The 25011-nt window shown below is 43.3% G+C and overlaps 1 protein-coding gene across 3 annotated transcripts in view; it reads left to right on the top strand.

The window, feature by feature from the left end:
- Nucleotides 1–25011, top strand: part of MACROD2 (mono-ADP ribosylhydrolase 2) — a 1390378-nt gene that overhangs the window by 52152 nt on the left and 1313215 nt on the right. For all 3 annotated transcript variants that reach the window (XM_075064471.1, XM_075064469.1, XM_075064470.1), the window contains exon 3: nt 11889–11996. In XM_075064471.1, the coding sequence (XP_074920572.1) occupies nt 11889–11996 (108 nt within the window). The remainder of the gene's footprint in view (nt 1–11888; nt 11997–25011) is intronic.

Below are 25011 nucleotides of genomic sequence, written 5' to 3'. Positions count from 1 at the left end.
ACTGTCAAACTTGAGAAGGAAGGAAAAACAAATTTTTTGGGAGGGACTCCGAGATGGAAAGACAGAGATGCTCTACTGCAGCGGTGGGCAAACTACGGCTCGTGGGACCATCCTGCCCAGCCCCATAGCTCCTGCCTTGGGAGGCTAGTCCCTCACCCCTCCCTTGCTGTTCCCCCCCTTCCCCGCAGCCTCAGCTCACCCCACTGCAGGCGCAATGCTCTGGGCAACGGGGTTGTGAGCTCTTGCCGGGCAGCACAACTGCAGAGCCGCGGCCTGACCCAGTGCTCTGTGCTGTGTGGTGGCGTGGCTGGCTCCAGCCAGGTGGCATGGCTGGCTGTCCTGGTGCTCTGGGTGGTGTGGCTGTAGGGCTGCCAGCCACCGGTGCTCCAGGCAGCACTGTAAGGGGACAGGGAGTAGGGGGGTTTGGATAGAGGGCAGGGGAGTGTGGGGTGGTGGGCAGGGGTGTGGATAGGGGTCAGGGTGGTCAGAGGACGGGAAACGGGGGTTGAATGGGGGCAGGAGTCCCCTGGGGGAAGTCAGGAGGGGTGTTGGATGGGGTGGCGGAGGGCAGTCAGGGGCAGAGGTTCCAGGGTTGATCATGGAACAGGGAGGAAGGGGTGGTGGGATGGGGCAGGAGTCCCGGTGGGGGGCAGTCAGGAATGAGAGCAGGGGTTGGATGGGGCGGCGGGGGGCAGTCAGGGGCAAGGGTTCCAGGAGGCGGTGAGGAGATGGGGAACGAGGGAGTTGGATGGGGAGTGAGAAGCAGGAGGGGTCGGATAGTGGGCAGGGGCCAGGGCATGCCTGACTGTTTGCGGAGGCCCAGCCTCCCCTAACTGGCCCTTCATACAATTTCAGAAACCAGATGCGGCCCTCAGGCCAAAAAGTTTGCCCACCCCTGCTCTACAGTGTGTAATCCCCAGGCACTTTTCCTTTCCCAGTACCAATCCCACTTCAGGGGTTTATATTTTAAAACTGTATGTAAGGTAGAACTTCTGTCTGATGGGAGAGGGGCAACAGTTCTCTAGTAAGTGGTGAGGTGTTGTGTGTCAGGACTATTGCTAATGCACTAGAAATGTCACATTTTGATAGCTGTCAGCATCTCCTTTTTTGTTAGCAGACAATTTCAATATTGTCCTGCTTTCTATATAATCACCAGCTTTAAGTTTTTAAAAGGCTTTCTTAGTTTTTCTTCCTCCATTAAAAAGTTACTTTATTTTTCTTAATTTTCCAGTGCATCTGGTATTTGGCTAAAGTTTCAGCTGAAAATGTCTTAGTGGGTAGTATATCTGTTGTTACAGGTATTTTGAAATCACAAATCAGGTCGTGTGTCCCCTGCCACCACCACCCCACCCCACCCCCACATATCATGGGATCAACTTAAAAATCATGAGGTTTTTTTCCCCCCATATACACTTTGGGTTCTTATTTATCTTGTGAGTATTGAGGCTGTGGTCTTTTACTGGGCCTGGGTTCCTTCACTGGGGTGTGCTAAGGCCCTGGTCTGAAGAATTTCACTGGGGTTTGCTGGGATCTGGGATTCTTCACTGGTCTCTTACTGGAATGTGCTGGGTTCCTCACTAGGCTCTGGAGTTCTGCATTGAGGCAGGATGGACTCCTCTTCCTCAGCAACTGTCTTCTCTCAAGTATGAGGAACCGGCAGGTACTACTCAGCAGCTGCTGAAGCAGCATCTTATTTCCTTAATTGCTGCCAGGCAGGGAATGGACTTGTCAAGAGCCTCTCCTGCAGCTACCTAAAAGCAGTGGCTTCAGTTCTGGCAGTACTTCATTTGCTGGCAGCTGATGGGGAAAGCAGTTGCCTGAGTTTAGTGTCTTCTGTTGATCTTAGGCAGCTGAACAACGGCAGTTTTGCACCAATGGCTCTGACTGGAAATAATATAAAGTCAGCACTGTACACTCTTTCTGTTTTGTAGCTGAAATCAATATATTTGAAAAAGTAGAAAAACATCCAAAAAGATTTAATAAACAAAAGAATCCCAATTGAAATTTAACAGTGCAATTAATCACGATTAATTTTTGAGTTAATTGTGTGAGTGAATTGTGATTAATTGACAGCCCTAGTAAACACCTTTCTCCTTTTCCAAAGGTACTAATGAAAATAATTAGACAAATTAACAACTGTGAGGGCCTCATTCAGTGTTCAGTAAGGAATTACCAAGTATAATAATACACAATTAAAAAAAAATCAAAAACTGAAAAACGTTCACAAACCAGTGTAGGTTGCTAAGTTGTTACTATCTTGCAGCACTTATAGTAATAAGTAGAGGGCTTCTGTCTGGTGAAGATCTGGCCTACTTTCTCCCAGGAGCTAGTGTGTTGACTCCTAAGGAGCAGAGTGAATCTCGAATCTTTTAAAGACTGCAAGTCTTCTTGAGGATACACAATGAACAGATCACAACCCTGAAATGAGGTTCTCCTTCAGTATTGGCAAAGATGTTTTTCTACTTTTTCAAATATATTGATTTCAATTACAGAACAAAAAACAAAGTGTACAGTGCTCACTTTATATTATTTTTATTACAAATATTTGCATTGTAAAAATGATAAAATAAATAGTATTTTTCAATTCACCTCATACAAGTATTGTAGTACAATCTCTTTATTGTGAAAGTGCAACTTACAAATGTAGGGTTTTTGTTACATAACTCCACTCAAAAACAAAAGAATGTAAAACTTTAGAGGCTACAAGTCCACTCAGTCCTACTTCTTGTTCACCCAGTCTCTAAGAGAAGCAAGTTTCGTTTACATTTATGGGAGATACTCCTGCCTGCTTCTTAATTACAAAGTCACCTGAAAGTGAGAACAGAAATTCTGCAGAGAAACATCCAAAAATATTTAATAAATTCTATTGTTTAACAGTGCAATTAATCACGATTAATTTTTTAATTGCTTGACAGCCCTAGTGTTTACAGATTTGGTAACTAGTTATGAAGGAAGATTAGCTTTAAACAGCAACTGCTGTTGCTCAAGGTTCATCTCTTGAGAATGGAAGTAGGGATGTTTCAGTAGTAGAGCAAGAAATAACTTCATTACACTTGAAGTGGATGGTAAATCTTTCACTGATTTCATTTAATTAACATAATATATACACACACATTGTTGTTTTGCATAATAACATGAAGTCTGAGAACCTGTTGGCCGGTTCTTACTGAGCTCCAGAGAATATTTTATTTCAGTATGCCAGATTTCATATCTTGAAGACAACATACCTTTCTCACTGGCATAAGGAATCTAGCACAAGGTTCGTCAACTGGTAGGGATTCTGGCTAAGTGGTTCTCGGGTTGAACGAACCTTTGTGTGCTGACAGTGAACATTAGTGCGCTAAAAGCAGAAACAAAGATGAGGTGGAAGGGAGCTGTTTGTGGCAGCAGGGCTTGATTCTGTGGAGTCTTAGCTGAAGTTTCTGCAAGTGACTTACGTGTGTTCAGTTTTTGACACCTTTTCTCAAGGTAAGCAGGAATTATGTACATCTTGTAAACTGGTTATAGAAGTAGAAAATACCCTGAGACTGTCATCAATCCTCCTTCATTAGGAAACCAACTAACTACAAAGCCCCGAAGTCTAATGCTGGGCAAAGGAGCAATTACACTTATAATGGATAATATTTAACAGGAGGAAATGAATAGACGTATTGTCTTTGTCATCTTTTTGTTGAGTGCTTTGAGGTGTGAATGAGACTTACTGTTTTCCGAGCTTTTTCATTGCTGTTAAACATCCTTCTGTGAAAAGGCCGTAAGTGAAAAAGCTGTAACATTATCTTTTGTAAAAGCACAAAAGCCACATTTAACAGGTGAATTTGTTGAAAACTGAACTAAGACATTACTATCCTGCCGATAAAATAAAATTCTTTTAAGGTTTAAATATGAATAACAATTTCCTTTAAAATGCTTTTTTCTTACATAACTCTTAAGTCCAGAAAAAGAGATCAGCTCCTAAGACGAAAGTGTTGTAGTTGAGTTTTTCTGTTAACTTACCAAAAAAAGCCTGTTTATTGAGACAAAGGAGTTCAGCCAGGTGGTAACACAGTAGTTCACTGCTAAAGTACCTGGCACTCAAATAAAAATAGAAAAGATTCATTAATATGTCCTGCTGTTACCTATTTCAAGCACCAGTTCATTATGTTTTGTGAAGCATAGCCAAGAAAAAAAATATTAAAAGCCATAGTGGGATGATTATTTTCTTGTGAATAGCTCTGTGTGCTAGACAAATGATAAAATGTAATTTCATTTTCCTTCTAGGACACTATTAATGTCAGTTCTATAATTTATAATTTGTGATCCAGTGATAGGCTCCTGCAGCATGTAGGATAGCTGAACTGTAGGGAATAGTGAGACACTTAAAACAGCCTTTCACGGGTTGATAAACATAGCATTAAAAGACTGACTAAACTCCTGCCACTTACACAAACTTGCCACATGTAACTTCAAGTCATTCTTTATTTGGCGTACTAGGAAATTCAAAATTAGGTATGTACTGCTAGTAGCAGTATAGAACCACACAGGACTTCTTTTTCCTTCAGTTCAGAAGCTAGTGACATCAGAAGTGAATTGCTGTATTTTGTCATTGTTGGTTCTCTTCATTCAGTTTTTTTAACAGGGAAGGGGCTAGACATTAAGTTCTATGGACGTATTGTATTAATTACCAGTGAAGTATTTTGTTTTTTTTTTAAGATTCCTGTGTGCATCAAATTTATTATCTTTAACTAGTTTCCTGCTAGTGAACAGTATCTTGAGCCAGGATGCACAGTGTTCTTTAGAAGTTTGCAGTGAAGCCAAAGAATAACAGTCAACAATTTTTAAAAAACCTGCTGGTACTATGGGTGTGACCTTGAATTTTATTTACTGGTCTCTGTCACTTGCTACAGATCAATCACCTAAATTAATATCCTTGTTTATATGACAGTTATCAACAACCAACTCCAGTGGTTACTGGTTGTAACTTACTTTGCAAAAGAAAGCACAACATTCGTCTTTATAACAGGACAATAGTTAAATATTTGAGATTATCATAAATCTGATACTCAACCTATTGATAGTGCTGTATGAATTTTCTTGGGTTTGAGTAAGACCTTGAACAATGTCCTGGTGACAATACCCCTAGGTACAAAACCGCAATTGAAAACAGAAGTCAGTTGTTTGAGACAAATGTACAGATGAATTAAATGTGTTGGTGGCTTAAATTATGCAAAAATGTCATATTGACATACTTTGCAATATCTCTTTTGCTGGAAGTGGCATTGGTATAATCAGATCTGTGCACTACCAGTGTGAGTGAACACTATGTAGCATTACATTTATGTAATCTAGTTGTCTTAAATGCATTACTACTTAATACACTTTTGTGTACACGTAGTTTAGTGCAGGGGTCGGCGGCCTTTCAGAAGTAGTGTGCCGAGTCTTCATTTATTCACTCTAATTTAAGGTTTCATGTGCCAGTAATACATTTTAACCTTTTTAGAAGGTATCTTTCTATAAGTCTATAATGTATAACTAAACTATTGTTGTACGTAAAGTAAATAAGGATTTTAAAATGTTTAAGAAGCTTCATTTAAAACTAAATTAAAATGTAGAGCCCCCTGGACCAGTAGCCAGGATCTGGGCTGTGTGAGTGCCACTGAAAATCAGCTCGTGTGCCGCCTTTGGCACGTGTGCCATAGGTTGCCTACCCCTGGTTTAGTGTAAAAGGTGGAGCAGTAGTGACACCTATAGGTTGTCTCAAGTTTTTGGTTGCTTATGACTGAGAGAGCCATACCTAGTCATTTTAGCACCTAGGGCGAGTAAGCATATATGTGCCCCATAGAGGTGATGTGTGTTTGGGGGGGATACATGGGGTCACGTACCCCGCCCAGATTGCTGCCTTCCATTTAGCACAGAGGTTTTCAAACTATGGGGGCACACCTCACGGTTTGAAAACCATTGGCTCCTAACAGGAGGCAATGGTTTTCAGTGGATCAGAAGCTGGAGGGAGCTGCCCAGCTCCCTCTGGCTCTCTGCTGTGGGAGTTGGGGTGCTGGCTTACTGGCTGGAAGCCCTCCCTGCCCTGAGCCAAGCCTCCTCTGCATAGCTGGGTCCCCAGGCAGGGTGGGGAACACACTCCGAGCTGTGCTGCATAGCCGGGTCCCCAGGCAGGGTGGGGAGCTCGGGGCTGTGCCCCTGACAGGCTTTTGCCTCTCTCTCGAAGGAGACTGACACCAGCACATGATGCCCAGTAGAGCCCAGCTGCCAGCAGCAGAGCTGCAAGAGTCTTGGAGGATCTCATGGCAGGTGAGCTCTGTACGCAGGGGCCAGTTCAATGGGACATCACAGCTGGCACCAGCCTCCTTCAGGGGAGAGGCAATAGTATGACAGGGTATACCATGGAGTGTGCAGAGGCAATCCAGCTTGGGGAGCAGGGCAGGGAGGGCTGCCCCGCAGCCAGACAGCACCTTTGCTCCCACAGCATGGAGAGCCAGGGGCCCGAGTAGGCTGGGTGCTTCCCACTAGCTTCCAATCGACTGGCATCTAGCAGTTCAGGTTTGGAAGAAGTATAGAATTTGCCAAAATTTGCCTTTGGAACATGCTCAAAATAGCTTGTTAGATACTTTAGTTGTTTTCTGAATATACTAACACACTTTCATAAAGCACTTTGAGAATCAAACATAAATGATCATTTTGTATATTGAAAATATTAAGAAACCAATAGCATGCAAGAGTCCTAATGCCATCACTTGCTGTTCCCACTTGACAACGCTGTCTTCACCAAGCCAAGGATATAATATAGGAATGCTGATCCCTCAGCATTCTGTTGTTGTCCAGCAAATATCTGTATAACCTACTGGCAAAGCAGGTGTTGCCCACCTCTAGTGGGTTGGGCTTCCACGGGATAATAGTAGTTGTAGACTATCAGCTAGTGGCATTGCTTAAGTTTGAAAACATCAGTGGAAAATAATCAGCTGTTTTGTAACTCTCCAGAATTATTTTATACTCTATCTTTAAAGGGAGGACTTCAAAGGAGCATGTTGCTGCTTTAGATGAGTTGAAGAGCTTTTCTGAATCATCTTGTAGATTTCAGCCCAGCCCCTGCTGCCTCAAACTATCACTTAATACAATTCCTCACAATGCTGAATCATAAAGCAACCACCTGTGTTAGCTAATGGGGGTTGAATTCCATCCCAACTGCTTTCCTTTAAAGAGTCAGAAGCAGTTATCCTCAGGAGAACAAGTAAACCTAGTGGGGCAGCGCTGCTCCATCGCCAGTCAAGATGCTTCAGTTTCACAATCAGCCTGAAAAAGAGCAAGATTATGTACCAGCACCAGGCCACCAGCAACACGAGCCCCATGATCCCATCAACACAATTGACAGCAAACCCTCAACTCATTCAGGAAATCCTGCTGCCTGGGTAGCATACTTTCCAGCAATGCCAGATTGTATGATGAGATCATTCAGTACCTGGCAGAGGCCAGTTTGGCATTTGGCAGGCACACCAAGAAGCTCTGGAGGAGGTGTGGAGTCTGCCACAGAATTAAGATAAAAATCTATTCTGTTATACTCACCTCACTCCTCTATGGCTGTGAGACATGGATGCTCTATCAACATCACATCAAGCAGCTGGAGAGCTTCCATCTTTGCTACCTAAGATTCATGTGCAACATCAAGTGGCAGGACAGGATCCCCAGTACTGAAGTCCATGGGAGGTGGCAAATCCCCCATTGAGAGCATGCTCATCAGCGCTCAACTTTACTTGTTGGACATGTACACTGAAAGCAGTGCTGTACAGCCAGCTGAGCACAGGAATGCATTTTAAGGTCGACACATCTTTAGACACCTTGAAGGCCAACCTCAAAGAATTCAAGATAGACCTTAGAACCTGGGAGCTTGTTGCACTGGACAGATGCGGATGGAGAGGTCTGTGCTGTGAGGCCGTGCCCACTTTTAAGGAGCAGTATGTGAGGTCTCTGCAGGAGAAGAGAGCATATCTTAAGACCAGTGCCTCAAACCTTTTTTCCAGCGATGACTACACTTGAAAGATATGCAGTCACATTTGCAAATCCAAGATCAGATTTGCTTCCCACATGAGAATCCATGGAAACAAACCCAGAACTCACGTCAATGCTAGCTGAATGCTCATCCACTGAAATGACGGGAGAATCCAACAGTCATTGATCAAAAGTGAAGATTGCGGTCTAAGGACTTTGGGATGAACATTTGGAAGGGAGATAGCTATGTGCATTGAAAAATGGATTTAGATAATGGCTGGATGTGTGTGGCTCTTGAACAAATACCAGCACCATCCATCCCCTAAGTGCTTGTCAGAGTTTTTCACTGATGATGTCAACAAATTCTGAACTTTGTTCTTACAAATGTTTATGGCTCTAGATGGTGGTTCTCCCAAAGTTTGAATAAGCAGAGAGTTGCTTTGTCTTTAGACTGAAGTTCGTGGTCTAAAGCAGAGCTAATGAGAATTTATTTTTTTGGTCACCTGCATAGTAGAAGAAATATCAACTCTTCAAGCACAAATCAAAGCAAAACTAAGTACTACAAGGATTGGTAAATAGCTTGAAAGGAAAGTGTGCCAAATGTGCCAGAATCTTACACATTTCTCTCATTACTCCCACTAAATCTTCCCTTTAGCTTTTTATAATGAAGGATTTAATTTCATTGAGGTTTGAAAATGCCTTCTCATTAAATTGTCAGTTTGACAGTTCAGTTTCACTTATGACTTGATGTGGGCTTGAATCCAAGCTGAAAGAGGAGTAACTACTATAATACGCTGAAAACTTACTCTAAAAATGTCATCTTAGTACTGTAATTATGATGCAGACTCCCACAGTACAGGAATGAACATGTGTTTGGTTTACTGTTTAAAACATGACTTAACGTATGTACTGATAAATTACTGACAGATCTGGCAGCTGCCTTTTATACTCTAAAACTGAGATGAGCTGGCAACGTATATAATCAGAAGGCACAATGAGTTTCCCCCCTCCTACTCTGAGTTTACAAAAAATGTTTAAACTGTAAGTCCGTAAAGCCTAATGGGCGTGTAGTCTCTTGTCCTCAGTGATTTAGACCATTTGGACGGTATCTGGTTGCTACCTGCAGTTTTAGATTTATTCACAATCGTTGCCCATCAACAGCACAAGCACCTTGGGCCCTACAGATAGGGGATGGCTCCAGGAAGTGTTGCCTCTCTCTGGAGGAGCCCAGTGCCAGCTGGCAAAAGTGCACTGGGGCACGGCTTGGATCTGTGCCACCCGCCCTGCCTGGGGATCTCCTGGCCATGCAGAGGCGGTCTAGCTTGGGAAAAAGGGCAAGGAGCGCTGCCAGGCAGCCAGCCAGCACCCCAGCTCCCACAGTGCAGAAAGCTAGGGGCCTGAGCACGCCATGTGGCTCCCACCAGTTTCTGATCTGTTGGTTCCTGGCAGGAGACAACGGTTTTCAAACTGTGAGGCATGTTGCCATGGTTTGAAAACCTCTGTGCTAAATGGAAGGCAGAAATCTGGGGGTGGGGGCACGTGACTCCATGTGCCCCCCTACACTGTTCCATTTTTTCACCCCCGCTGTTTTGTGCCCTGGGCGGCTGGTCCGCTTGCCCCGCACTGGTTACGCCTTGATGTAATGATGGGATTCTGTGTGTCTGGGGTGTCTGGGCTAATTGTATGACCTTTGCAAACCAATCATATACGTTTTTTATGATGGACTTGTTTAGGCTTTTCTTAGGCTTTCTTTTTGTATCATTTCTTTTATCCTTCTTTGCTTCTAACCTAAAGGCTGGAGTTCATGTAGCTGTTCTAGTAGTTAAGAGGAGCTTTATTAACTAATGCTGCAAATAAGATTCCCTTCATTCTCCCACCTCCTTCCCCAGCATGTATGTTTTGGTTGTGTGTGTGATTTGTTTCTTTTTGTGCCATGGCTGTTACCAAGTAGACATACATGAAAACAAATTCTAAAAATGTTTACATACAGAGTTTTTTCTCAACGTGTTCAGATATGGAATCATAAAAATGTAGGGCTGGAAAGGACTTCCAGAGATCAAGTCCAACCCCTGTGTTTAGGTTTACTTGGTCCTATCTCGAACATCTCTGACAGTATTTTGTCCAATCTTTTCTTAAAAACCTCCAGTGATGGGGATTCCACAATTTCCCTTGGAAGCCTATTCCAAAACTTGACTTCCCTTTTAGTTACAAAGTTTTTCCCTAATAGCTAACCTAAATCTCACTTGCACAGATTAAGCCCATTTTACTACTTGTCCTACTTTTGGTGGACAGGAACAATTGGTCACCACCCTCTTTACAACAGCTCTTAACATATTTGAAAACGGTTATTAGGTCCCTGCTTAGCCTTTTTTTTTTTTTTGAAGACTAAATATCCCCTGTATTTTTAACCTTTCCTCATGGGTCAGGTTTTCTAAACCTTGCATTGATTTTGATATTGTCCTCTGGACACTCTCCAGTATGTCCAAATTTTTTCTAAAGAAAAAATAAATGTGGCACCCAGAATTGAACCCTGTACTCCAGTGGAGGCTTCACCACTGCTGAGTAGAGTGAGACAATTACCTGTCTTTCTTATGACATTCCTGTTAATACACCTCAGAAAGACATTAGCTGTTTTCTTGACTGCATGGTTGACTCCTAAGCCATTTTATGATCCACTGTAACCCCAAGACTATTTTTAGCAGCACTACCACCTAGCCAGTTATTACCTATTTTTGTAGTTGTGCGTTTCATTTTTTTTCTTCTTAAGTGTTGTTCTTTGCATTTGTCTCTATTGAATTCCATTTCTTTGGATTGCAGACCAATTCTCCAATTGTTAAGGTCATTTTGAATTCTAATTCTGTTCTATAAGTGCTTTCAACTCCTCACAGCTTGGTGCCATTTGCAGATTTCATAAGCATACTCTGCACTCCATTATCTAAGTCATTAATGAAAATATTGATTAGTATGGAATCCAGGAGAACCCCCTGAGGGACCCTGCTAGAAATACCCTCCCAGTCTGACAGTGAACCATTGATAACTATCTTTAAGTATGTTTTTTCAACCAATTATGCACCTGCCTCTCAGTAATCTTATCACCTTTCCCTAGCTTGATTATGAGAATGTCATTTGGGACTGTAAAGCCTTATTAAAATATTTCCTCTCAACTCCCCTCTCACTCCAATCCACTAGGTCAGTAGCCCTGTCAAAGAAGGAAATTAGGTTGGTTTGGCTTAATTTGTTTTTGACATTCATTCTGGCTATTCTGTATAACCCTATTATCCTTTAGGTGCTTACAAATTGATTAATAATTTATTGACATTTAAGGGGCTTTGTTTTTAAGCAAAAACTTCCAAAACATAAATTAGTGTAACTAGTACAGTAGCTATCAAGGGCTTGTGTCCCTTTTTGGGCTATCAGTGCCCTCTAGGGGTAAAACTGAAAATTGTCATAACTATATTTTCTCAAGAATAACCACATAATTAAGGTTAAGATTCAGTCAGTTATTTTTAGTATAAGTCACTGACAGGTCTGGGGTAACAAAATTTTACCCATTGGTGACTTTTACTGAAAATAATGAGGAGAGAGAGAGAGGCCGGAAGGGGGAGGAATGATACCTGGATCCCCATAGAGATGGGGAGGGGGCTGACAGTCCCAGCCCCACCGCCATGAGGGGGAAAGGAGGGCACAGTTCTGCCTTCAGCCCCTGCCAAGGCTGCAGGGTGGGGGCACACGAGTGGCTCCAGCTGCAGGGGGTGGGTGCACAGATGATAATTAGATATTATGTTAAGCTGACAGTGGTAGTGTAATGGTATTCTTTATTGAATCTTGTCTCCATGTTTTAAACTTCTAATGCAAGATGTTACAATTGTTCACATTCAGATCATTCATAATTTCCCCCCTTTTTTGATTTGCAGATGAAAACACTGAGGAAGCTTTGCAGGTGAAGAAAAGTCTGAGTGAGAAGGTTTCTCTCTACAGAGGTGACATTACATTGCTTGAGGTTGATGCTATAGTTAATGCAGGTAAGTAATCTTTTAATGTGGTTATATTTAGAAACTTGCAGTATTATTTACAGTTCTGGAGGTAAAAAGATATATAACATGACTACATTATGTGGAAACCATAACACACAGAAACGGCTGCTCATAAAGTTTGCAATCTGTGTACAGCAGCTAATTCCATTCTGTGAGCGATTATTGTTAAGACTTTTGTAAAAGCACAAACTGTGCACTGGGTGTTCGATATAAGATCACTCATCTCTATTTTTTTATTAAATTGGAGAATTTGCACTTTGTGGCAAAACACTAAAATTAGATGTTAGAGATTAGACTACTGTAATATGATGTACCTGAGGCTGAAGAATGCAGCAGGTGATTTATTTTAAAAGTATTTCACTGGGAGATGAGAATTTTGGAAACTGCATTAACTTCTTACTGAGTTTTATGTATATCTTAAAGTTTTGGTGTTAACATATAAAGTCCTGAATGGCTCACTTGAGAGACCATCTATCTACCTATACTGTACTGCCAGGTTGCATTCAGCAGAGAATCTGGAGCTGTTTTGAGAGAGGGAGCTGCTAGTTGCACATTCTCCATGAAAGAAGGCCCCATTACTTAGGCATTCATTCCCCTCCATGGTAGGAAATAGCCAGAATGTCTTGACCTTTGATGGCCTTTGTACTGTGCCAACAATTTGTTTAGGCATTTGGAGAGAGTTGCAGAACTATTTTTCGCAGTGGAGTACTTTGTTGTAGTTATTGGGTGTAACAGATGTAATTTAAGAGTGCTGAGTTACTTGGAAGTTGTTCTTGTGGTATTGTCTATTTAAATATTGCAAGGATAAACAAAGCCCGACAAAAGTTTTTGTATTGTATAAAGAAATAACATGGGGGGGGGTGTTAGCATTAAGTCTTTTTTAAAATTTAGCCTCACAAAAAATGTTGTGGGAGCTGCTTGGATTCTCATAAAGATTTAAAACAGCTGATATGGAAGAAGCTAAATGAAAGAAGAAAGAATGTATTAATCCAAGGTATTGAATATCTGTAAAATACTTATGCAAATAGTTATGACAAAGTGTGAATTATACTGAATGGCAAAGTGTTGTTAAATTTCAGTAGACTATTTTAAATAGATAGTGTCTGTGAAAAGCATGTTGATGTTTCTCAATGCTGTTTCTTACATAGAGTGCATAAAATTTTAAATCATGAGGAGGGGAAGAATTATTTTTGGTTTATTTCTTTCCAGATCCCAATCTGTAGTGTTACTCCAAGCATCGCAGCTAAATGCAAGGTGGAACAATTGCTAAACAATCTGTTTAATTGTTAGGTTGAACTAGCAGAATTTCGTAAGCTAGCAGAATTTCATTAGAATTTATGACTCTATGGGAAAAAATCCATGAAACCATGTTGCACTAAACTTGCAATTGTTAGTTGAGCTGTAAATACAATTTTTTTTTTAAATCCTGTATTTTACTATTGAAGCCATGGGTGGCAGGTGAAGCTTCCGCTGGGAGAGGCTAGCCGCTCCTCTCAGCCCCCCCCCCCCCCCCCCCCCCCCCCCCCGCATGGCCCCAGCCGGGATGGATGGGAGTGGGTGCTGAGAGCTCAGTCAGGGTCATGGGGGTGGGGGAGGGGCTAGGACTGAGAGCTTGAGACTGCAGTGGAGCCCCTCCTCTGCCCCTTTCTGCCCCCTCAGCCCTGAGATGGGAAAAACTCTGTGCCTCTGCCATGGCCCCGGACAGCAGCAGGAAACCAGAACTCCTCTAGCCACAGGGCCATGGCAGGGGAAGATGTTTCCAGGAGTCCCAAATTGGCTAGTGTTCATGGGCCTGTGTCACTGCCCTGTCCCTCCCTTGGTGGCATGAGGTTGGCAGAGGCTTAGGCTCCCCAAGCCTCCATTACTCGCCGCCCATGGCTGAAGCAACATTAATGGCCCCTTGTTATTTAGGACATGCAGTTTATCTCAATGCAACAAAACATTCTGTTCATTATCTTGCTCTGTCTCTGTTATATTTAGAAGTAGGTAACTTGGAGGGAAGCTGTTTTCCTACTTCCTTCACACGCTATACACTGGCTTTCTGTATGTATTTTACTTGGTCTTTACTAAAACCCTCAGAACAACTGAGTAGTGCTTGAAAAGGAAACTGCCAGATATGGTGTTTTTTGTTATTATAATTTGTCTCTCTCTTGCTTGGAGACAAAAGACTGCAGCTGGCTGCATTTTTTTGACTGTTTTTCATAAAGGCCTTTAATCATTTTGAGGGAATTTTTTTTTGCAACTTTAAAATTTTATGTTTTTCAATTAAATTGGATAAATATTTATGTTTTTCTTTGTTTTTTGGCTTATCAGTTTTCCTCCCTCCACACCTTTCCCTATCTTCCTTGCCTTTCATGCCCCCTTTTTGTTATAGAGAGGAGGGGAAATGAGACAGGTTGACTGGTGTGGAGGAAAGAAACAGGAGGGGGAACAGAGGAAATCAGAGAAAACTTTAAACCAAAATTATTTTGAATAAGAGAAAAATGACTTCCTTTTGAAACCTGCAGAATGAAAATGAATTTGCAATTTGGATTTTTTTTGTGAATCTTTTTTTTTTTTTTTTTCCCCCAACCAGCTCTGCTAAAGACCCAGTCTACTCCTATCATTTTCCTTCCCAAAACTTGCAATGATTATTTCTAATCTGAGAAACTGCAACATGATTACAATCTGAAAGATAAAGTATTGCACTCAACCATTACCAATAAAAATCTAAGAAAGCTGTCATAGTAATGTAAAGGAAATGTTCAAATCTTTCTCCCTGGATAATACTTCGCTAGCAATTACCAGGGCTTTGTGTATCTCTGGTCATAGATTTTTGGAAAGTGATTGTGCAGTAAATTCTAATTTTTTTCATTTTTTTTTCAAAAAAAGTTTCTAACTCTTATGATTGCAGTAAAAAGCTTCTCTTTTCTACTTTATTCACATTTAAATAATTTGAGGGCTGGAGAAAATGCCTTGAAGTGACACACACAAAGAACTCTCTATCTGTTGAGTTTATCAAAAAGAAGATTGAAGTGACTTAATTAGTATAAAAGTTCCTTAATGGTCGTGGAGAGATAAGACCACTTCTAAAGTGCTCTTTAATCTAGTGGAGAAAATCATAACAAGAAACTATTGCTGGAAGCTGAAGCCAGACAAATACAAATTAAAAGTAAGGCACAGATTTTTAACAGTGGGGTGGTTAACCAGTGGAACAAACTACCAAGGACTGTCTTTTTTTGATGCCATCAGATGAAGACTGATGCCTTTCTGGAAGCTGTGTTATCCAAACACAAGCCGTACTTTAGGATTATAGGGTTCAGAATAACTGGATGGATGAAATTTAATGGTCTATGATATAGAGGAGGTCAGAGTAGATGATCTAACTGTCCCTTCTGGCCATAGACACTATGAATCTATAAAAAGGTGCAGCTTTGCTGTCCTGAGACTGTGGGCAGCCTGAAAATGTTTGGAAGCTGTATATTGTTTTGTTTAATCTTAACGAGTTTAGGTCTGAAACCTAATAAGTTTTAAAACTTCACTGCTGATTATAATGAGCAATGATATCCAGGTGATGTCCCACAGTTCCAAATTTTCTTCCTCTTCTCCCCTCGTATCAAGTCTTCTTTACACATTTCTCCCTAGCAAATTTTATGTTGCAGATCTATATTGTCAGTACTAAAATATTTTGCAAATTCAAAACTGGAACTGAAAGGAGAGCATGAAATAAACTGAATTAATACAATTTATTTGTTTTTTTCCCACATTTATTTTATTGAAAATCTTAATTTTTTAAATTTGTATTAAGCTGCCACAGAGTTTCCACTCTGCTGCCACGGTTTGCCATAGAATTTGCTATAGAATACATATGTTGTAGGATCAATCCAGGTGGATTATATTACATCATGAAGTTAATTTAGAAGTTTAGGAAACAGAAACAAACCAAACCAACGGTCATGTCTCAGCTTATGTGAAAAGTGCCACATGCTATTCTAGTGTAGGATACTCATTCACTTGGCAAAACTGTGCCAATGTTTTAAGAAAAAACAGACCAAAAAAAAATTTAAAACCTAAGAATAGTGATCTGGAAATGAAACCTAAAATATTCAGTGACAGGGAATGTGGAAACAGCCAGGTGAAGCAATAGGAACCCCTTTAGTAGTGTCACTCACTTGCTTTTTGTTGAGAACTCCCCTTAAGACTAATCGGAGAAAAATTTTAAATATCATCACTCAATTGTTGAAGTAGTTCTGACTGATACTGGCCATGTGGCCAATTGCCTGTAGCTTTGTAGAGTTGCTGGAGAATGTATGCTGCCAGTAAGGGCTGTCAGCTTGTCTCACCCCACCATCTAGTCTGTGTGGCCTCAGTTTTGCAGCGGGCTGAGCACCTTGACCCTTGATCCTTCAAAAAGCATTAAGCACCTGTTTTACTTTAAGCACCACTAGCCCCTGTGAAGTGAAGCATGTGCTGTTTGCTGGATTGAGGGCAAAATGCTCAGCATCTTTCAAGATCAAGCCTTTTATCTCTGTGAGCAGAATGTAAACTTGATCCCTTCCTCACTCCATGTATGTAAGAGTCCCTGCCTGTGTCTCCTTCCTTTCTGCCTCCTCATCTGAAAATAGGAGCATTTTAAAATAGAGCCACAACACGGAAAAGCATTTCCTCTGTGAACTCAGTGCAGCCCTTTCTGATCTATTGCTGGAATTACAAGCAGTGGCAAAGTGACTGTATTCAAAGGGTGGTGATTTATCATGCAATCACACCATATGCTTTTAAGAGTGTGAGAAAAATCTGGCGGTTTTTTGCCAGATTGCTTTCCCAATGAAGTTCAGGGAAGAAAATGTTTTTGATATTCATTTACACAAAAGTTCTAAGTTTAAGTGATTAAGTCAAAATTTCTTTTGCCTGGACACGGGGAAACTGTAGTTTTTTTCACTTTTTCTAGTTTACAGATTAAAGGTTTTTAATCACATACAGTAGAACCTCAGAGTTATGAATACCAGAATTATCAACTGACAGGTAAACCACACACCTCATTTGGAACCAGAAGTACACAATCAGGCAGCAGCAGAGACCGAAAAAAAAAAAAAAAGGCAAATACAGTATAGTATAGTTTAAGTGTAAACTACTGGGGAAAAAAAAGATTTGACAAGTGAAGGAAACTATTTCTATGCTTGTTTCATTTAAATGAAGATGGTTAAAAGCAGCATTTTTCTTCTGCATAGTAAAGTTTCAAACCTGTGTTTGAAAGAATAACCATAACGTTTTGTTCAGAGTTACGAATAACCTCCATTCCCCAGGTGTTTGTAACTCTGAGGTTCTACTGTACATGGACTTTTTGTTTTTTATTTAAATGTAATCACGAAAGATGTTGCGAGTGTTCAAAAGTGTTCTAAAATGCTTTTACCTGCAAAAAACTTCAGTATAAACAGATAACTCAGTTTAACCTTAGTTAAACAAGGAAATCTGTTCTCACTCTCAGTATCTCTATTTGAGTTCTCTTGTGTATATCTACTTTTATATGTTCCATTGTTTATTAAAGGAGTTACAAAAGTTGATGAGACTACAAAATTGAATTAACCATTTGAATACTGTCCAACATATGAGTTACTCGGGGCAAAACTCAACAAGAAGTTGTATTCATGTTCACGAAGTGCCAGCCCTAAAAAACACTACTGAAAACAGAAATGAGAATGGTGTGCTGTAATTTACCTGTACTGTTGACAGTTTCCACATTGTATTTTCCCTAAGTGTTCACATAGCAGAGTGATGAGTATAACATCTAGGCTGGTTTATTCTGAAACTAATGTAAATGGCAGTAAATTTTTCTGTTCTTGGGTTTGGTAGTTCACTATGCATTTTGCAGTCATGTTTCCTTCTTGAATTTCTGGCAAATAAATTAGATCACTTCAAAGCTGGAGTTCTTCATTGAAAATAACTCATTTCTTACCATTAAATTAATGTGTTTCTTTACACTGTGGTGTAGAATTGTTTTCATGTGCTTTTGTGCTATCAAAAGAGCCAGGCAGGCATTCTAGATTTTAGTCAACACTGGTGATTGAGCAGAGGCTCCCTTTTGATGTGGACAAAATGAGGACAGACGCATGCCTGGAATTAAGTGGCAGGCCCCAATTTTTATTAAACTGTAACAGAAAGGAGAGCCACTGTTTCCGGTCCCCCATACTCTCCTATACCAGGCATTTAATTGGTTACAGTGTTGCCAACCCAGGGATGGGTAAACCTTTTGGCCCAAGGGCCACATCTGGGTGGAGAAATTGCATGCAGGGCCATGAATATAGGGCTGGGGGAGGGACTGTGGGGTATGGGAGGGGGTACAGTGTGCAGGAAGGGGCTCAGGGCAAGAGATTGGGGGCAGGAGGGTGTGGGCTGTATAAGGGGGCTCAGACAGGGGCTTGGGGGGCACGGAGGGGTGCGGGGATGGGCTCAGGGCAGGGGGTTGGGGTGCAGGAGGGGTGTGGCAGGAGGGCTGCTTATCTTGAGTAGCTCTGGGGTGGCAACGGTGCACAGCGGGACTAAGGCAGGCTCCCTGCCGGCCCTGGCCCTGTGCCATGCCATTCCATGCCAATACCACTCCTCTCCCAGAAGCATCCAGCACCACGTCCTTGCGGCTCCTGGGGAGGGGGCGGGGCAGAGGGCTCTGTGCACTACCCTCACCTGTGGGTACCTCCCCCGAAGCTCCCATTGGCTGTGGTTCCCCGTTCCTGGCCAATGGGAGCTGTGGGGGGTGGTTCCTGCAGGTGAGGGCAGCGCACTGAGCCTTCTGCCTCCCACCCCCGAGGCAGTGCAAGGACGTGGTGCTGGCTGCTTCCAGGAGCGGTGCAGGGCTCATGGCGTCACAGGGGTGGCAATCCCATGGGCTGGATCCAAAGCCCTGACGGGCTGCATGCAGCCCGCAGGCTGCAGTTTGTCCACCCTTGATATAACCCATAACTGGCACCAGGATTACAGGGCTCTTGGCCATACAACTTATACCACAGGATTCAGTTCTGAGTCCATGCACCCTCATCTCTGCCCAGGATGCAGTCCTTGGGCCATGAAGGCCACAGTTTCTTACCTCAGCCCATGAGGCCCAAGGTCCAAAATCCCAGGACTTTTACTGCTGGGAACCATTCATTTTATTCGCTTAACTGTGAGAGTGCAGCGACTAGCTTGATCACTGCCTGCACCCGACTACATGGCCTGGTACCACAATTCCCGTCCAGTCCAGTTCCATCACATCCTGTAGCAATCTCAGCACCTCCATCTGCCAAATGTACACCATCATCTCTGAAAACTTCCAGCTGATGATAACCGATGGTCCTGTGCCTCATCAGTAAAAAGAACAGGACTACTTGTGGCACCTTAGAGACTAACCAGTTTATTTGAGCATAAGTTTTAGTGGGCTACAGCCCACTTCATCGGATGCATAGACTGGAACATATAGTAAGGAGATAATATACACACGTACAGAGGACATGAAAAGGTGAGTGTTGCCCTACCAACTCTAAGAGGCTAATTAAGATGAGCAATTATCAACAGGAGCAAAACAACTTTTGTAGTGATAATCAAGATGGCTCATTACACACATTGAATCTATTTCCCCATGTTCAGTATCCTCACACCTTCTTGTCAAACTGTCTGAAAAGGGCAACTCCCACCTTTTTATGTGCTCTCTATCTGTGTATATATATCTCCTTACTATATGTTCTATTCTATGCATCCGATGAAAGCTTATGCTCAAATAAATTTGTTAGTCTCTAAGGTGCCACAAGTACTCCTGTTCTTTTTGCGGATACAGACTAACATGGCTGCTACTCTGAAACCTGCCCATTAGTGAACTTCAAGTGTCCAGGAATATCTTGGTGGCCTTTCAATTGGAGGCAAACTGCTTTGGCCCTGACACCCAGCTGAGCTCCAGTTGCAGTCCTGCCTGCCCTTTTGTGGGCATAATGCAGTATATAGTGCCTGCAAATCCAGATGTTGCATACACTTTGAGTAGCTTCTGAAACAAAAAAGCACATGGATTAGTTATGTTCTGTCTGTTCCTTAAGTAAGTCCTGTAATGCATTGATTTCCAGTACCTTGTTGGCTGCACCTACCATGGGCCAACCCCCCTGCAGCCTCTGACATAGCTGCCCCGATCCTGAAAGAATTAGTACCAATGGTTTTTTTGGGGGGTGGGGCAAGTAGTGCAAGGTTTTTCCTCAATACTGCACTGAATTGGGGTATCTTATCAGGTAGCTCCCATCATGGTGTATGAACAATAGTGCCAGTTGCACTGTATTTTTAGAAAGGCTCTTATTGCCTTTACAGGGTGCAAGCTCCCATTTGCATATTCCTTCAACACCACATAACCCCCCTTTTCCTTCTGGTCTGTTTTCGAGTCCCTTAAGGGCAGGGACACTGCTCCTGCAGATAGGTCCTAGCACGTGTTAAATATAACAGACATGCACCTATCTGCTGCTGCCATAACCACCAGTTCGTTCATTCTAAAAGCACCAAAGAAAGCAGCAACAAATGTTCCCTCAATTAAAATGACCTCCCTCCCACAGCTGCATAGCCTGTCCTAACCCTGTCATGGTTTCCAGTGTTACAGGTAACCTGTTGTCTCTTGGGTGCCCGCCCCTCCTGAACCACCCTTCTAAGAGTTTCTGCACTCTGAAATGCCCACGTTCGTCTGGGAAACCTATCAGCCTACTCCAGTAGGGCTGACCAGAGACAGGAAAGGGAGCCAAATTGTGGCACCCTGTGTGTATTATGGGCCACCCATGCTGAAGCCCTTCCTGTGCCCTAAATTACCTGAATTCTGAAAGGCTGGCCTTCTAGGCCCTCATAGTCCATGGGGCAGCAGAGTCAGGTTCCAGAGTTATTGAGGCATCACCTGTGGATCCTTGCTAGTGAATAGAGTGAATTTCCAGAATCTGTCAGCCTGAAATTGAGAGAGAGCATTGGCAACACCCTTAGCCACTTTGGGGACATGTACTGTGCAAAAAGGGATGTTAAAATGCAAGTAGTTTAAAACAAAAACCCTCACCAGCCTTGGTTCCTGAGCAGTCTTAGCCAACTTACTTACTTAGGTCTAGTTACAAAAGCGACCACAGTTTGTCTTGTCAGAAATGTACTTTTCTGAATGTTTGCTTCCCAAATAGTGAGTGCCACTCATGTAGGGAAAAAATTCAAGGAAGGCGATACCTGGTAATGCCCTGAGCCCTCAGCTTTCTGGCCACCTATGTGCACACCACTCTTCTTGAAAGTAAACCCCCAAACCTGTGCCTCCTTAGGTGTCAGACTGTTCCTGCAGCTCAGTTTTGAGCCACCAGTCCAAATGCTATATTGAAACTCCATTAAACACTTCCAGGAATCTTTCCCACACTTCTGTCTTCTTTCATCCCCCTTGTCATTCTAATGAAGTGGTGGGATTCTTGCACTGCAGAGGAGGCAGTCGCCAGATGGAAACAAAATGGTGGACCAGGAACCAATATCTGGCATGAAAAGTTTAGGTGTCCCATGCCCAGCTATATAGTTCCCTTAGAGTAATTTCCTTTGCCCCTTTGAGAGCCTGTAGCATTTCCCTGACCGATTCTGACTTCTCTGTTGGTAACCTAGAAGCACCCTGAATTGTGGCCAGTTTGATGCCCAGGTACATTAAACTTTGGGTAGGGCCTTCTGTTTTTTCCAAGGGAAAATGGGATCCTGAGGTGCTCAGTTAGGTTCTGAAATGTCTGTAGCACGAACTCTCGGTTGTCTGTTTCTAACCTTCCTGCAAATAAGTCATTGAGATAGTGCACTGCATGAGGCAGACCAGTCTCACGCCCCATTGCCCACTTCAGCATGGAGCTGAATCATTCAAAAGTGGCACATGACACTGAGCACCCCTTGCACGTGGCTATCAAAATAGTAATGGCCCTCTAACCTGCTTGGATTTCACTTTAAGTCCCTAGGATGCACTTGAAGCAACCAGAATGCAGACTTCATGTTACATTTTGCCAACAATTCCCCATGGACACATTTCCTAACCATGGCTACTGCAGCATCAAATGACAAATATCTCACTGAACACAGCTGGGGGGGTCAGAATGGTCATTTGCTAATGAGCCCCGGGGGTAGGACAGGTGATGGATCAGCCTTGTCTTCCCCTTTTGCCTTCTGCAAATCTGGCATTGGAATTGCCTCCCGCTCTCCCTGCTGCTACCTGGACCTGTCCTCTAATAGTATTTGTAGATCTGGTTGTATGTTCCTATTTGACACTCCTGTTAATAAAACTGCGAGGAGAGTAATATTAAGATCTCCAGTATACTGCAGTGCCTCAGAAAAAAATGCAAATAGTGTTGAAGCTTCCTGCGATATTTTAATCTTGTCAGATCTCAGTCTAAATCAGGGGTGGGCAAACTTTTTGGGCCAAGGGCCACCTCTGGGTGGGGAAATTTGTATGCAGGGCTGGGGCAGGGGATTGGGGTGTGAGAGGGAGTGCGGGGTTTGGGAGGGAGTGCAGTATGCAGGAAGGGGCTCAGGGCAGGTGTCATGGTGAATGGAGTGGTATGCTCATTCAGTCCGTCCTGGGGTGGCTGAGAACAGTGGGGCAAAGCTAGTGCACAGCTCCTTGATCTGTTACCGCTGGAGACGTTCCAGGGTTGTGGAGAGATTCACCTTTTCCACGCCACCGTCACTTTTTCCTTGGTAATAGACACCTTCAGGCCACTTAGCGTCATCTTCTCCCTGGGCTGTAAACTGACAAACCTGTAAGTCTCTGGAATAAAAGGGCTTGAGAGAATTAATATCTTACACTCTGGGCTTTAGGGAGGAATTGGGAAATGCTATAAGGTAGTTAACAGCTCCCAGGCGCTCTTGGACCGTGAATGGCCCTTCTCATGATGCTTCCATCTTATGGGCCTGTGGCAAATTGACGGTACTGTTCTGCTGGGTCTCGTGCTTTCTCTTCTCTGGGGTAGGTTCAGGGCGCTATTGCTTGCCTCTGAACCGGTTCTTAATTACTCCACTAGTGTCCTTGGAGGAGGGGAGTGGAGAGGGAGGGAAAGGGACCTGGCCCGCCCTCTACCTCAGGTCCAACCCAGGGGCCCTCGAGGTTGTGTGAACCACTTGAATAGCGTTCCTTCCCCTGGTACTTCCTCTTCCACCCTCAGCTTGTGAGGGCTTCATTCCTCCCTTTACACAGCTGGTGCCCTTACCTAGGTTCTTCTGCGACTCACAATCCACCGCAGCATCCTTCCAAACTTTCTATTCCTCTTATTAAACTCTTCTCATCTCTAATTCCTTGCAACCTCCTACTCAATCAAATTCCTCCCTTCAAACTCCCCACACGGTCTGGCTGAGAGAGATTTTTAATCACAGCTGACGATCAGTGCTCAATGGAGTCAGTGTCTGTTCAATCTAACAGCAACCTTCCCCTTGCAGGATAAGGCCCCTGCTTAACACTCTCATCGTCCCTCTGCATTGCTTTCGTTTACAGCTGTTGCCTTCAACGACCTAACCTTGTTCCTACCTGAAGGATATGCTATCTGTATGTTGTATCCAGCTCTTTGCTCTTTCTGAGCAATCTTATATTTTTTGGGCAAGGACTAACGAAATGTCAGAGGTCCTTTGGTAAGGTGCTTACAATCCAAATGTTGTCTACCTGAGAAGCGGAAAACCAATTCCCATTGCTTTACAACTTAACTGCCCCTTAACACTTTTGAGGCTATACACAATCAAACGGTGAAACCCTAAACCTGGGATTGGTACAACCCGCTATGCCAAAGGAATCGCAACACTAAGTCCATCATTGGTGATTTTATTCACGAATTTTTACGTATTAATGCCCAAGTTCCATTACAATCTGTGCCAGCCATTGGTTATGGGTAGAAGGGCAAGCAAGTGATTTACCCCATAGCGCCTCCCACGAGTTTCCTGGTCCCTCCAGGAAATTACTCTCTGACCAAGGATGCGGAAGCAACCTACCTCGGCAAAATGTCTGTTAATGACCGGCACTACAGCTTTAGCCTTGGTGTTTTGCTAGAGTACTGCTTCCGCACGGGGTAGCAGTCCCGAAGTGTATTGTATACTGCTTTCTTGGGGGTCTTTTTGAGGAAGACCCAGAATATCACAGCTACTCGCTCGAATGCTAACCGATAGAGGAGTGGCATAGAGGCCTTGACCTGGTCTTGGGTCGTTCCATTCTTTGGCCCTCACAGATCTATAACTGCAACGCCTTGCCTACCCCTTCCATGAAGGACTTCCTCACCTGTCTTTTGGGTTTGTTAACCCAGCAATGCCGGAATGTTCATGGCTAAGCAAGCTCCCACGACTTAGTTGACAGCCACCAACTGTTTTGGCGTGTGCCGTTTTCTGGTGCCACCAGAAGAGTCTCTTGTATAATCCTTGTTCCTAACAAACTGAATTGATTAGAGAGCTGAGAGCGGTGGGTCTCCATGCACCCATTTTCTGAAGCTGACATCTGCTCCTGCTCGTCTGAACTGTTCCTTTGGACAGCACGTATACTTCCTACTGGACTTGGGCTTGGCCCTCGGAAAGGATAGGGATGTTGTTTCCGTTGCTGGGTACCGCTTCTCCAGGTGCACCAGGGTTTTCGGTTGTGGCTTGAGCCTTTGGCTTGGTTGTGTGCTGCTCTGCACTTCCTCGCCTGGTGCCCTCGCATGGGCGTTACTTTCCAGTTCAGCGGTCTCGGGGGACTGGACACGGGTTCAGTCTGTTGGCGCGGGTATCGCATACCTCGTCTGGTTCTCTCGTAAACAGACAGGCGCCCCTGGATGCTCAGACGGAGTGGTCTGGAAGCTTGTCTGAGCTGGTGCTAACCTATCCACCCTTGCTGCTTTAACATGTTCACGTCTCCCCAGTACTGGGATGGTTAATGTCAAGGCTGAAAAGTCCACACCTGACCAGCCCTTACTGTCGACAGCATAGCTGGAGGCTCTACAGGCTGCATAAGGGTAAATTGCACTGGCCTTTGTTATGAATTTGCGGTCCACCAAGGATTGTGGATACCGACACCGTCCTCCGTCTCTAC

Source organism: Chelonoidis abingdonii, chromosome 3 (assembly GCF_003597395.2).
Source record: "Chelonoidis abingdonii isolate Lonesome George chromosome 3, CheloAbing_2.0, whole genome shotgun sequence".
In the NCBI taxonomy this organism is placed as follows: domain Eukaryota; kingdom Metazoa; phylum Chordata; order Testudines; family Testudinidae; genus Chelonoidis; species Chelonoidis abingdonii.
This window is presented reverse-complemented; position numbering and strand designations above follow the sequence as displayed.